General features: G+C 38.4%; 3 protein-coding genes across 7 annotated transcripts in view; 2 read left to right on the plus strand and 1 right to left on the minus strand.

The window, feature by feature from the left end:
- The first annotated feature begins 83 nt into the window (after positions 1-83).
- Positions 84-2,346, plus strand: LOC132790271 (delta-aminolevulinic acid dehydratase). Its single transcript, XM_060798757.1, has one exon. It carries the CDS (start codon positions 151-153, stop codon positions 1,132-1,134), a length of 984 nt encoding a protein of 327 aa, XP_060654740.1. The 5' UTR covers positions 84-150; the 3' UTR covers positions 1,135-2,346.
- A 35-nt stretch (positions 2,347-2,381) lies between these two features.
- Positions 2,382-4,115, minus strand: LOC132790270 (uncharacterized). The gene is made up of 2 exons (XM_060798756.1): positions 3,934-4,115; positions 2,382-3,867 (listed from the first exon to the last, which is right to left on the minus strand). The coding sequence occupies exons 1-2, from the start codon at positions 3,961-3,963 to the stop codon at positions 2,398-2,400; spliced, it is 1,500 nt and encodes a 499-aa protein (XP_060654739.1). The 5' UTR covers positions 3,964-4,115; the 3' UTR covers positions 2,382-2,397.
- Positions 4,116-4,778: 663 nt separating this feature from the next.
- LOC132793360 (palmitoyltransferase app) overlaps positions 4,779-15,048 on the plus strand; it is a 68,271-nt gene continuing 58,001 nt past the window's right edge. For 2 of the 5 annotated variants that reach the window (XM_060803244.1, XM_060803246.1), the window contains exons 1-2: positions 4,779-5,013; positions 6,509-6,603. The gene's annotated coding sequence lies outside the window, so the exon portion shown is untranslated. Of the gene's footprint in view, positions 5,014-6,340; positions 6,604-15,048 lie in introns of all 5 variants that reach the window. The other 3 variants (XM_060803247.1, XM_060803249.1, XM_060803245.1) reach the window with 2 other exon arrangements.

Here is a 15,048-nt window from a genome sequence, read left to right on the forward strand (position 1 = left end):
ATTCGCAAATGAGACAACAATATGGTATATTTCCTTTTTTCAAATTGTTCTGTATATTTTAACGGCCCGCTGCGGTCACACTGCCGATAGTATTCACTATAAGTAAAAGTGTGTCGTCGTGTGTGGACGGTTGTGAAAAAACGCCGAAAAATGGAACGAAAACTGCACAGTGGAATACATCATCCAACGCTGCGATTGCTGCAGGAATCTGGCTGTGAAATCCTGCCACATAACCTTATGTATCCTGTGTTCATAGTGAGCAACGACGACGATGAACAACCCATTGCCAGCATGCCCGGAATTTCGCGATACGGTGTGAATCGATTACGCGAGCATTTGGAACCGCTGGTTAAGAAGGGATTATCCTCCGTGCTGTTGTTTGGCGTAGTGGAAAGCGAACTCAAAGATGAGCAGGCCACGAATGCTGACTCCCCGCGTAATCCTGTGGTGCGTGCATTGCCCAAGCTACGTGAATGGTTCCCCGATCTGCTCATCGCGTGTGACGTCTGCATCTGTCCATATGCCTCGCATGGTCACTGTGGCCTGCTTGGAGATAATGGGTTGGAGAATGGACCGAGCATCAAGCGCATCGCCGACATAGCCGTCGCCTATGGCAAGGCGGGAGCACACATTGTGGCGCCATCGGACATGATGGACAACCGAGTGATGGCCATCAAGCAGGCGTTAATCGATGCCAACATGAACAGCGTCTCGCTGCTGGCATACTCAGCGAAATTCGCCTCCAATTTCTATGGCCCATTCCGTGAGGCGGCGCAATCGGCGCCCGCTTTCGGGGATCGACGTTGCTATCAGCTCCCAAGCGGCTCCCGCAACTTGGCCATGCGCGCCGTGCAGCGTGATGTGAGCGAAGGGGCCGACATGCTGATGGTCAAGCCGGGCATGCCGTACTTGGACATCTTGCGCCAGACCAAGGACACGTATCCCTATCATACATTGTACGTTTATCAGGTGTCCGGAGAGTACGCGATGCTCTATCATGCTGCCCAGGCGGGAGCTTTTGCTTTGCGCGATGCGGTGCTAGAGTCGATGAAGGGATTCAAGCGTGCGGGCGCCGACTGCATTATCACGTACTTCACTCCATATCTGCTGGACATTCTGACAAAGTCCGCATAAGGCCGAATTCTCTATCTCCTCTGTTTCTCTTTGTACTTATTAATGTTTAGTTCCTGTCACAATCTGAAACGCTAAAAATAGTTCAATGTATTGCATTTAGTGCACAATGAGTGTGATGTCGACACTTTTGTATACCCGGTACCTAAAGCCTACTAGGGTATTATGATTTGCGAAATTGTAACTGGAATAACGTAAAAATATTTCTAATTAGTCTGTTCACAGAATTATTTTTCTACAACTTGTGAACTATAAAAGCAAGAGCTTTATATTTTTGGTAAAAATTTTCTCAATACTTTATGCAGTCTAAATTTGTTTTACATTTTAACAAAGTTAACAAATTTAGTAAAAATCGGATAATAAATTTAAAAGCATTTATCAAAAAATAAAATAATTTAATGTTTGGGTAAAATATAATAATCGCATAAAGACTTTAAAAATGATTAAAGAATTTAACACTTCCGTATCAAAAGTAGTTCAAGGCATATCAAATAATTCCCCGTATTTTTCTGATCGCTTTACATATTAGTACCTTTGTTTGCAAGATAACATATTTGATTAAAGTAAAATAGCTCGCCGGGTATTTCAAAGTCGACTACAATCGACAGTAGCTTTCGTACTTGTTTAATTATCATTCAATAGCAATGCTTATCAACTTGCTGGATTTGGAAGTCTAATGTTTCACCCCATCCCCAATCCCACCGCCTCTTGCGTCATAAAAAGCTCAACGATTTCGCAAATTCGAATTCCAATTACAAGTTGCGATTTCAATTGCAGAAACGCGCACAATCACCATGACAACCGGTTTGGGAAGAGTATTATGGATAATACATTTTTGTTTTTAGAGCGAACAAGTCAACAAATTTACGTTAATTAAGTGTTTGCAATTTAATGAAATTTACACATACAATGTGACAAATGTGAAATTGACCCCAAAAAAGTTTTATTTTTGGGTGCTAGCTTTATATCTTACAATGATAGTAGAGAGTGTAATATTTAATAAGTCTTGCAAATCTGAATCAATTACTGAACAAAATAAAGTGCAATTACAAGTACAATTAGAATACTTAGATTAAGTACAACGAATGATGTCTTTCCTTGCTATGCTTAAATGCAAAATGGGATTTGGACCACAATATTATTAGTACTTTTACACGAAACAGTTGTCGGAGGTGGGAAGCTTAAATAAAATAAATACTACTAAGGAATATTTAATTTGCTGTTGTAATCTTTGTTCATATTATAACTAAGTAAATACTGTGCTGTTCAGATGCTCTCGCTGTTGTCGATCTTGCTGTGCTCGAGTATATCCGTGTTTTGCATCGGTTCCAAATCTGTTTCCGATATAATTTCGGCCAGCCATTGCTCGATTTGCACCGGATGAAACGAGTCCTCATCGCCGCTGTTCGCCTCCAGAATAATCTTTAAATTCTCAAAGTTCTTGAGGATCAAACGCTTACCAGGCTGCAGTTGCGAGGACAATGTCGAAGCCGCATCGCGACTCTGTGTGCTGGATATGCGTGTATCCTCTTCCGTCTCTTCCTGTTTGCAGGTGGAATCAGGTGCAACTGCAACACGTTGAACTGGTGCACTGCTCGTTGCCGTTGCTGTTGTGGTTGTTTCAGCTGGTGCTGATGGTTCATCGTAGACACGCTTTGGTTTCTCCTTCAGGCTCTTTTTGATCTCATTGAGCAGGCGATTGTAGAAATCGCAGGTGACGTCGTGAGTCGCCTCCGATGTGGTTGCCATGCTGCTACTGCTGCTCGCCACCAACTGCTGTTTTGCTTTCTGGCCTGTCTCCTTGGACTTTTGTTTCTTGGACTGCGCCCTAGAGCTAGCATTGCTGGAGTCATTGGAGCTGGAGCTGGGCGAGCAGCTGCTGCTTGAGTCCGCTGAGATCGAAGGTTGTATGGCCGCCGTAGTAGCAGCAGCATCTGTAAGTGGCAACTCGGCACTGACAGCATCTTCGCTGGCACAATTGATGGTCAGACTGGCAATGTTGCGCAGATTGATGGTGCCATTGCAATTGTTGATGGTAATCTTTGGCTTCAAACGAGGCTTGCGCGCCTTTGGCTTTGGTTTAGTTGCTGTAGGTTGCTCGGAGCAGCTGCGTCCCAGACTGGACACTGCATCCGCTATGGACGATTCCAGCTCATCGTCCAGCTCCTCCAGATTCAAGGGTGGCACATAAGTTTCACGCTTAATCTTGGCTCTGCGTATCAAATCTTTGGCCTCTTGCAGCGTTATGTTGATGATGGAGCGCTTGGCATTGTCCTCCAGCAACGCCGCCTTGTTGCGCGAGAAGTCAACTACTATGGCCTCCGGCTGCACCTCATCATTGAGATCATAGTAATCAGTATTGTGATCGCGATCTTCGAGACATTTGTACATTGTTTCATGGTCATCCATGGGCTCAATATAATCCTCATTGCGAAGTCCAGCAGTCATGTTATCCTGTGTGCGATGCAGGGCCAGCTGCATGTTGCTGTCTAGCTGGAACTGGCCAAAGCTGCGAATTGCCAGCAGCAGTTTCTCTTCCTCCTCGTTATCGCCCGTGAAGAAGCGAACTCCGCTCGTTTTCTTAGAGGGACTTTCATTGTTTTCATTGTAAGCTTTTGTTGCTGGTTGTTGTTGCTGCGTATTTGCGATTACCTCAAGCTGGCGCAGTAACAATTTCTCACGCATATGTAACGCAGCGCGTATTTCATTAAATTTCTGTTGTACATTTGTTTTCACCTGAAAAAAAATAACAAAGGTGAAAATTTCACCAAACAAATTCCCTCTTTTACTGTCCGCGTTTACCTCGTCTAAGAGCTCCTCCATGTTGACCATATTTATATTATTATTGAGCGCTTCGATTTGTTAAATAAAGCACATTGCAATTAAAATTTTTTAGCCAGGGAAAATATGCAAATTCTGTTTCTGTTTGATCGAAATATTTTTGGTGCACACACAACAACGAACCGCGGCGAATAATAAAACATATGATTCACGGCGAGAACGCTTCTGCGCTTGTGTTATCGATTTGCAACCGAAATATCGATAAGCATTTAAAAAATATTTAGTATCATTTAAATAAACATTGAACGAATTCATTAATTAATTTAATAAATGAATTAACTTCAGGTATGTGATTCTAACGCCTAAAAGAAATTTTAAATCACTACTCTAGTAAAGTTTAGCTCAAAATTATCGTATTTTCTTTAACATATTGCTAAAAACTAATATGTACATGTCTGAAATCTGATCGGGATAATAAAAAGACTCTAAAAATAAGAAACAATTACGGTTAGAAGCAATTACATCTAATGAAAAACATGGAATTAACAAGTATTTAAGTGACGCGCCTTTCTAACACAATATACCAAAATACAAAAGGTTGCTTGTGGTCACACACTGAAACAACAGGTGTTTGAAAAATAGCTTTTTTAAAAGCTCGTTTTTTTTCAAGAAAAAATGTATGCGTTCTTTAAGTAAAATTTTTTTCAATAATAGTAAAGTTCATAATCAGAAACGCATAGTATTTTGATTTCAAAAATATAACATCGATTTTTTCAAAGTTAATGCAATAATCGATTCTTAAAACATCGAAATATCGATAGTGCAATCGATGTATCTCCACCTCTATATGCTGCTGTTAACAGCAGTCAGTCTGCTTATTTTGGCCGTCGTGATTTCTAGGCGCGGATAAATTTTTGGCTCCGGTCGATTTGCGCTAAATTCGAAAACAGCATTTCAATATTATTTTACGACTAATTCGGGAACACATCCGCGACTCGCAGTATAAAAACACAAGAACAAAAACAAAAGTTTTTAATCGAAAATTTAAAACGTTCTTTTACAAAAAAACACAATCGCCGGTGGTGTCGCGTTGCGATATATGTAATTGTTTAGTTTTCATTTAATATTATACCTTGTGTATTTTTAAGTTGTGTGTGGTTGTGTAGTTTTACTGAATGTTCTGCATTGTTGCATGCTCATTTGTTTATATAAAAGAAACAAGCGCATTGGCTTCGTTGTGAATCATAGGCATCCAGACATTGTCTGTTGTTGTTGTTGTCGCACACACTAATCTAAATCAGTATGTGTGAGTGTCAGTGAGTACGTGTGTGTGAGTGTAAGTGTGCTAATGTGTGTTGTGCTTTGTTTGTGTTTGACAACGGGTTTTTTTATTTAGATTTTTTACTTTTATTTTGTTAAGATATAAAAACGCATCTCACTTAAAAATTGATTGTGTACGTCAATTGTAACAATTTGTACAACTGCACTAGCTGCAACAAAAACAACAATAATAATAATAATCAGAGAACAGCGCCAGGCAACGTGGAGTGCAAAGACATAAAAACAAAGACACACTCAGCAAAAACAAAAGCAAGAAAATCAAATAAAGAGAGCGCGTTGGCGTGAGCGAGAGAGCGCGAACTGTGTCAATGCGGCGGTGACGCCAAAAAAAAATACAACAAAAAAAATGTTAGGAAATAACTTTTCGTATATTGGTCAAGCGAGAAGCGCTTTTATTTAAATTATTATTTCATTAACTATTCTTTTTTAATTAGATTTGTGCGACATTTGACTTAGCAACGACGCGTCGTCGTTCGGCGTAACGTCAACGTCAACTCTTTTTTTATTTTCTTTCTTTTTTCTGTGTGCCGTTCGTTGTGCCTACGTATTTATTGCTGTCTGTTGTCTTTTTTGTTTTGCTGCTTTTGCCTTTGCTTGTGACTTTGCGATGCCTTTTGGGTGCGAGAGTGTGCGAGCAGCGCCGCAATATAAATTGTATTGTGTTTGTTTTTTGTGTTGTGGTCGTCGTCGTGACTTGAATTCTATTTGATATTATTATAATATGAGAATGCACACATATAATTTGTTAAATATTACAGTTGCCTGAGACTTTTCGCTTTCTCAATTTGACCACAGAAGCAGGCCAGCAGTTTTTTTTCTTTTCCGGTTTCGGCTTTCAGTTTCGGTTTCATATTTTTTTGTTATCTATGTTGTATTACATATTAACGAGTGTCAGTGTGTGTGTGCACATATAAAAAGGAAAAAAAATAAAAAAAAAACCTGTTTGACTCTCGAGTAAAACAATTTGCAGTTGATTGTGTTTGTCTGCGACTTAAATAAAAATTACCTCATTTCACACTTGGTGGTTTTTCATTTGATGCGACTGTAGTTAGTATATCTCTTTAATCGAAAAGTTGAAAAATTCCAGTAAAGCGACAATAACAACAACAACACAAAGTGCAATGGTTTACAAACGAAGTGACAAAAAAGCGTCGCGAGTCAAAATAAATTAACAACTTAATTTCTCATTCACATCCATACATATTTCCAATCGACAATTCGCGTGTTTTCATTAAATATTTATAAAAACAAACAGCAAGCAAAAAAGTGTTTCGGGGCCAATGCTGCATGAAGGAAAAAACAACGACAACTTCAACAACAACAATAACAGCAACAACATCTTGAGTTGTGGTAAGTGAATGCTTTTTATTATTGTTTTTGCTAATTTGACATTCACACGCTCGACTCGAGACAAAGTGAAGCGTGGGATTGAGAGACAAACTCGCGGTTCATAGCCGCAGCTAGTTCATCTTATTGAACTAAGCATTCATGTAGTTCCAATTCTTTGCGTTGCTCATTCTCCGACCGTTCGTAACAAGACTGCAAGAAACAGCTGATCTTGCAGCAAAAGCATCTTTCTTAGGGCTGTCCACTTGTTTTTTGATTGAGAGCAATCTTCTATCATCATAACAATTGCTAATAAATATAAGTGCTAATAAATATAACAATATTATTGAATACTTATTAATATATCCTATTAATCATTTACATACTTGCTACACGTTAAATGTACGAGGGCTGCTATTTAAGTTTCTGGCCTAGGTCACTTCTAGCCATATTATGACCAATTGGCTATTTCCCAAAGAAAGTTTGGACTTTTATCGATAAAAGCTCCATACAACTTTTTCATGTGCGACCACGTTTGATATCGATAAACGATTAATCAAAAACTTACCTCGGCAGAAAAATCGAATTAACTCGTTAACACTTTCGAGCAATAATTTTTCACAACTTTCGACTTGGATTATTACGACAAGAGTGCACCGATGAACTTAAATCTTTATAACGCGATGAAGTGCCATCCTATAGCCCTGTGAAATACTGGTTTAATGGATTCTATCGTGGCCGATGCTCGCTGGAAGACGAAGGTTGTGAAGGTCGTCAAAAAACAGACGTTGTGCCAGAAAACATTGATGCCGTGCGTGAACTGATAATGCTAGATCGTCATGTGACATATCGTTAGATAGAGGCATCCTTTGACATTTCTTCCACCAGAATACATTCGATATTGCATAAACACCTGGTCGTAAAAAAGGATTGTTCTCGTTGGATCCCGCACAATTTGACAATTGCTCAAAAAAAGGCTTGTGTGGATTGGTTCAAAGAAATTTTGGAAAAATACATTCCCTGTGCTTCAAAAGACATTTATAAGATAGTCACAGGTGACGAATGGTGGATCTATGGTTATGAGTCCAAAACAAAACAGCAATCGACCGTGTGGGTCTTTGAAGACGAGCCAAATCCAACGAACCTTGTTCGTGGAGGAAGCACTATTCAGCAAATGGTCGCCTGTTTCTTCGGTAAAACTGGTCATGTGGCGACTGTCTCGCTTGAGCAATGTAGGACGCTCAATTCTGAGTGGTACACCATAATTTGTAAGCCTGAAGTCCTCGTAGAAATTCGAAAAACGAACAAGAAAAGATGGATCATTCCGCACCATGACAACGCGAACTCTCACACACCAGCTCAAACCCGCGCCTTTTTTTGTGGTCAAAACGTGGAATTCATGGGTCATCCGCCGTACAGCCCTGACTTGGCACCCAATGACTTCTTTTTATACCCGCACATCATCGAAAAAAGGCGTGGTCATCGATTTTCGATGTCAGAAGATGCTGTTAAAGCGTTCAAAAACCATGTTTTGGAGGTGCCTCAATCAGAGTGGAAAAAGTGCTTCGACAATTGATTTGAGGGCATTCAAAAGTATATAAATCTTGCTGGAGAATACTGTGACAAACAATAAATCCATTTTTTTTTATAAATATTCGCATTTTCATTATTAGGCCAGAAATATAAATAGCAACCCTCGTATACTTGTATTAATCAGAAAACTTGATCTGTAAATGCTGAAATATTCATTTAAAATGAGTACTTTACCTTTTGTTTCAAACAACAACCGCATTTACTTTTAATGTGTCCATTTCATTGTTTTTAAACAATACGAAAACGTGCAAGGCTATTCCAGAATATACTTACTTTTATGGTAATTACAAAAAAGCCGACGGACATTTAGCCGTAGCTAATTAACAGATTGACGCTTTGATTAATGTTCATTGGCGATTTGAATACGCTTTTCGTTTTTATATCATCACCGTAAGCCTCTTTTTTTCTGCGGTTTGTCACAGTTCTGATTGTTGTTAATGATAGGTTAATGTATCGTGTTTAGTCGTTATTTAAAAGAATTTCGACGTGAATTGACAGCTTTGGTCTTGTAAATTTGACTTTATCAAATAAATGTATCGCCATATAATCTCGTCCCTAATGCAATTGATTTCCATTGTAATAAAACGAAATGACAGATTTATTTTGTTGTGCTAGTATTTATTTTAAGCTTCTGTATTTATATTGACTGACTGTGCAAACACATGAATTTATGCCTGCTTATACCAATATAAATAAATAATTGAAAAGAAATTGTATATATATTGTAGTATACTCCATATTGATTTAGCATCTGTGAATTCGTAAACAAGAATAAACAGTCAGTGAATAATCGAATGGTTTTAACTTTTATTATTTTTGTTTGCAATTCTAGAACAACAACCATAACAATGTCATAAAGCAGTAGCAGATCGTAAAAAGTTAGTAAACAAATATACAAAAAAAGGCAATGCTTAATGCAACAAGTTCGTATTGATTTAATACCCGACTTTAATAGAGGGCAAAGTTCGGATTGAGAAAGCATTTCACTCCCCGCACACCGAAAAATTTTAATGAAATTAAATTACTCAATTAGGTAACACGTAATAAAGTTCCCACTGACATTATTGACGATGATTACAAAACAAAAACAAAAAGAAAGAGTGTCGTTGATTTATGAGTCAATTATTAAATGTGCTTTAATTGCAATGCAATTAATCAAAAAACCAATGCAATTGAAATGAAACCCGTTTAAATAATTGTCAATTCAATGTGGGTTTGCCGACGGCAGAGAAGAGTTGTGGTATACAAAAAGCAAACCCATACAATATTTGGTTTTAATTAGCTAGTTTTAATTTCGGCTCGTCGAGAGTCGAGAGTTTTCAGGCAGCAATCAATTTTATCTAAATAATTTGCAATGGAATAAAATTGAATGCACATTCCAAACAGTTGTTGTGATTCCGGTATGAATGTGGAAATTGCTTTTGAGCGCATCAAAATAAATTGGTTAAAATTCTATACTAAATTTCTAAACTGTAAATGCGAATATGAGAAAAGCAGACAGACAATGAATGCACATATAATATTTTTGGTAATCCGTATATTTTGCAATAACTTTTGTGCTTTTCACAAATTGCCAAATGGCTTTCAAATGTTTTCACAATTCCTGACTTTCGAACCCTGTGACGTGTGACCAACCCCCGCCTTTAGCCCCTCACCTGAACAACACCCGCTATTGCATGAATACTATATGGAATTTGCATAACAAAGCCTCTCAGCCCCAAGTGTTGTTAGCATATTTTAGTTTTTATTCTGAGCAAATAGATAGATAGTTGCACAAAGCGCAAAAATGCAACATTTTAATACCCTCTTTTGTTCTATCGATCCATAGGGAGAGCTGTATTTCTTTTTTTTCCTTTTCTATTTTTTTTCGTTTTTTTAGTATGCACTCAAATTGCGTTTATTTGCCATAAAGTTGTGGAAACAGTTCTGTGTCTGCAACTTCTTAACTATATCTCGATTATCTTTGTCTATCTCTGTTAGCTCGTGTCGTTTTCATTTGCGCTTAATAAAGAAAGAAAAAACCAAAAAACAACAGTTTTTAAAAGCACTTTTACTGCACTTTGCTTAACTCAATAAATTGTTAAATACTCATTACGCAAAAGCTCTTTTGTTTCCGTTTTTATTATTTCGATCAGTATCAATTTCATTTATGATTATTTCCCGCTTTTTATGCACTTCATAATTCATATATTCGCAAAACTGTTCAACTGCATATAGAGTATGTCGTTTTGGTTTCTTTTTTTTTTTGTTGCTTTCTTGCCTGCAGCTGTGGATTTACACACAATGTTATTTTGTTTACTTATGTTTGACCAATTTTGTAACCATTTTGTGTGTTTGTGAGTCGTGTTGTTGCCCGAAGTCATCCTCTGTTTATTATTTTACTTGTCACTGTGCGAAAGGAAGAGGAATTACGTGACTGGGCAGAAACATGAACTGCACATAATAAAAGGCGAGGGTATCTTTGGGTCGAGCAGTTTGTTCAGCTACAATTTGCTTGTTATCTGTTGCAATTAAAGTTAATCACTTGTTCCAATTAGCGCTGCAACTGTGATAATTTCCACTGCCTATATGTGTGTCTGTGTATATTTGTGCTTAACGCAATTATGCGGCTATTGTCGTCCTGCCGCGCTTCGTCAGTGCAGCGCATAAACATCAAATCAAATTACATTGCTAATACGCCACGTTGTGCGAGCGACGAGCGAAGAGAGCAACTAGTAGAGAGAGAGAGAGAGCAGCAACGCATTCGTTGTGCAATTTGTTTGCATTTATTTGCCAAGCTAATGCTTGTCCGCATAAATGGCCCCAAGGCTCCCTCCGAGGCTAATGACTGGCTCAGGCTCCGCCTTCGGCCTCTCTCGCCGGCACTCAAACTTGAACCCGACCGGGAGAATGTTGTTGCTGTTGCTGTTACTGGAATTGGAGCTGTTATCCAGTTATACAGTCCAGAAAACCCTCATTCGTTTTGCGGCGCTTAGTTTATGCGTCGCGTCCCTTTGTATACATTATTTTATTCCATTTTTGTTGGCGTTGCTGTTGATGTTGCTGTTGCTGTTGTCGTTTTATTCGCGTGCCATTTTAGCTCCCGCCGTGAGTCATGGGAAAGTTTACCCTCAACTCCCCTTGCTCCCTCACCGACTCACGCCCACTTGGCGTTTTTGTTTTAGGACTTGCATTATGAATTTTTTATAATTTCTTGTGTTTTTTATTGGTCGTTTGCTCGCCTTATTTTGTTTGGGGTCGTTTTGTGCGTGTGTTTTTTTTTTTATTGGTGGAGCTCAGGACACGCTTTAATATCCCTGTAAACAGCTTAGGCAATATCATTGCAAATGTTTTTACAGCACTTTTGGGAGCAGCGTTTTTGTCAAACGTTGAATTTCGTATGTAGTTTTTTGGCTCTTTAATGTTCGCCCCCTTTATTATTCTTTTGTGTATTTTTATCTACTATTACGAATCGTATTGTTCGGAGATTAACGATAATAAATCAAGCATTGGCTTCTGCCAGAGCAGATTCATTAATAATAACCAAAGTTCTGACGAGGTGCTAATGCGGCTCGATTCGCAACCAGACAACGAATAGTTCTGCATGATTTATCCACAGAGCACAAACAAACATTCAGTCAGATTTAGCCAGATGGAAGGCAGAAGCAGGAGCATCACGAGTAATCTCCTTAAAATGCAATTTGTTTTGTTGCAATCAACGATTTTTGATGATGAGAAAACGGGTCGGGTCGTCGTGTCCTGCTCCTGCTCTCAACTTCTGCTTCTGCTTCTGCTCCTGTCGATGACGATGACGATGATGATGATCGAATGCGAGTTGAGTAACAATTTGCCGAACAGCCAAATAAATTGGTTGTTATTTTTACCCACTTGAAAGAAAGAGAGCGGCAAAAATGCTGGGGAAAAATAAAATTTGTAGTTTGCTTGCATTTTTTTTTCTGTTTTTTGGGGGTTTTGGAATTTTTTACGTGCGCACCACTTGACTCAAATTGGTTGGCTGCCACTGTGATGCATGGCCATGCCAATGCGGTTTGAGTGCTGCGACAGCACGGACCGACAGACAGACGGACGGACTGACTGACTGACGGATGGACAGCGAAACTGACGGAGTGACCAACGGAGAGCAGCAACGGACGAGTGCAATGAATGAATGAATCACCAGCAATAGGGAAGCTAACGGGCAGCAAAGCTGGCAGACACGCATGCCTACACTGAGAGAAAAAAGTCACCAAAGGAGCACTTGAATGCTTGAAATTTCAAGAGATTCTGCATAGAAAAAGAAAAACGAAGAGTGATTATAAATTCTACTTTATAGATTAAATCACACAAAATTTGATTTTTTAGGTGATTGAAATTTCGAGTGCAGATTTTGCATGGAATTTTTGAATAAGAAGTAAAAAGCTTTTCTATATAGATCCAACCATATATGTATTGCATGGAATTTGAGAAAAAATAATTCGAGAAATTTAATTTTAGACATTTTTTTCTGTACTACTTTGAAGTGGAAATTCTGTGCTGAATTCTTGAAAAAATTAGAAAGCTTTTCTATATAGACCAAACATATTTTTGCTGGGCTTAACTTTTTAAGTGCACATTATGCATGCATTTCTGAAAAAAAGAATTAGAGAAAATGAATTGTCTAATTCTTAAATGCTTTGTTGCTATGTCGAAAAAACATATTAACAAATAATAATTTCACTTTCATATACTATAAATAAATTGTAATATATGATACACAAAATGTAGATAAACGATGTTACATACAAAAAAAAAGTACCTATTAAATCAAATCGAAATGCGAATTAATCTAATCTGATCATGATTTTTGTTCGTGAATCTCGAAATGTGTTTCTAGTATCACATTTTTCAGATAGCAAAGTTATTGATTGTTGTTGATTTAATCTCCAACCGATTGATTTTGTTTTTCTCTGTGCACACACATGGCAAAAGGCAAAACAACGCTAACAAAAGCGCAGCGCAACACAGGCAGCGAAGCGTGCGTGTAACTGCGGGAGGAGAGGAGTAAAGGGATAAGGGCATAAGGGGGATAAGGGGTCAACTGACCAGCGGGGCTGAGCTCAACTCGACTTGGCTGGCGAATCAGCTTGGCTTGGTTGGCTTGGCTTGGTTTGGCTTGCTCTGCGGCATTGTTGCTTTTGCTGCATACTTTATGGCGTGCTGGGCACACTGCATGTTTGCCAGTAACAGATTTGTTTGCATTCCCTTTTGTTTGCCCAGAACCAGCTCCTAACTCCTCCTCCACTCCCGGCTCCACTCCCCGCTCCCCATGCTCGCTGCGTTCTATTTGCCTGCACGTATCAGAGCCGTGTTTCAATTTGCACAAAAAACTCGCATGTCGATTGCGCTACGTACTTTCTCGTCGTCGTCGTCGTCTGAATGTGATTGTTGGATTGATTTCTAGTTTGTGAGTTTAGCTCGTCTCTCTGACAATGAGCCAAAAGCGCCCCCTCCATTCCCTGTAGCCTGCATATTTTTGCATTTCCAATCAAATTCGTTGCTGCAAAATTTACACCGATTTTATCAATTAGCCCGTCGTTTAGCCGGCGATAGTGTTGAGGTATCTACAGGTACGCAGCTTATCATTATCAGCGCGAACAACACGGCCTTCGTATCTCTTATCAAGCAATGCCAGTCATACATTGTCTCACCCCCTTTCTCTTTCTTTGTTCTGTTTTGCGACGCCCTTATCGTTCGCCCGCTGTTGTTGCAGTTATTTAAACAATTTGTTGATTAGATTTTCAGCTTTTCCTTTTAAACACAGAACACACACACAGCTTTCGATGAGGAAAAGGTCGTCGTCGTCGTCGTTGAACTTGTATTAGACCTTTTTATTTTCCATCGAAATGATTTTCATTTTCATTTTGTGTGTATGCTTGTTTTTTGTTTTGCTCTGGTGTTTAGTTGTTGTTTTTGGCATTTAATTAAATGCATTCCTCTCGCATTTGTTGCTGTTTAGATGTTGCCTTGCTTGTTTACCTCACAATTATTTGTTTTGCTCGTTTTGCCGAGTTGCGGCCAACTATTTGGGTATAACTTGTTTACCTGGGCGCAATCAAGGAGCACAGCTCTCATATTCACATATATATACATATACACATCATCAACTAGTTGAAATTGAGTTGTGTGTATGTGCTTACAAACGTTGTTGCTGTTGTGAATGTATTTGCCTCTTCATATTGCTGTCGTCATTAGCTAATCTCTAGCCTCGCCTTACCGAGTTGACACATTGCCCATGACATTGCACTCAGATATCGCAATCTGTGTGTGTATATGTCATGTTTTTATTTACCATACCGATGCCTTAAATTATGACTCTGTTAATTTGACAAATAACAAAAGGTTAGCCATAAATTAACTTAAGCAAACAGCAACTAAATCTTTTTTAGTGGAAATGTAATGTTAGTTTAAATCGTATAATTAAGTCTGAGAAGCACGTACACTTACAGTCAGTGAATCGTAAGACTATATATGAATCACTCTAATTTAGGTTATGTAACTAATCTCTGTATAGAAGCGAATTGAACTAGATTTGTTTGTAAAGAGAGTAGTAAAATGTATATTACAATTTTAATTGACAGCCATCGTAATTTTATGAATGAATTTTGAAATGAACCAAAGAAATTAGTGTTAAGTATACTACGTATATTTGTTGATAAGCTTGTATTTCATATGGCAGTTGATTAGAGATTTCTGCAACATTGTTAAATCAAGTATACGTTGAGAGTTAACACAAAAAGTATTGCTAAAGTTTCTGATATTAATGTCAGCTTTAAGTTAAAGATACATATCCTTGTGTTATGTCATTTTATTAACGCTTATATATAGATAAAAATATCAGATGAACTAATATTGTAAAAA

This window comes from Drosophila nasuta, chromosome 3, assembly GCF_023558535.2.
Source record: "Drosophila nasuta strain 15112-1781.00 chromosome 3, ASM2355853v1, whole genome shotgun sequence".
Lineage (NCBI taxonomy): Eukaryota > Metazoa > Arthropoda > Insecta > Diptera > Drosophilidae > Drosophila > Drosophila nasuta.

What these genes read in the sequence shown, in the direction of transcription:
- LOC132790271 (XM_060798757.1), top strand. Translation starts at nt 151, where the DNA reads ATGGAACGAAAACTGCACAGTGGAATACATCATCCAACGCTGCGATTG.
- LOC132790270 (XM_060798756.1), bottom strand. Translation starts at nt 3,963, where the DNA reads ATGGTCAACATGGAGGAGCTCTTAGACGAG. An exon ending in TGGAGGAGCTCTTAGACGAG is followed by an intron (nt 3,868 to 3,933) that starts GTAAACGCGGAC and finishes ATTTTTTTTCAG; the next exon opens with GTGAAAACAAATGTACAACA.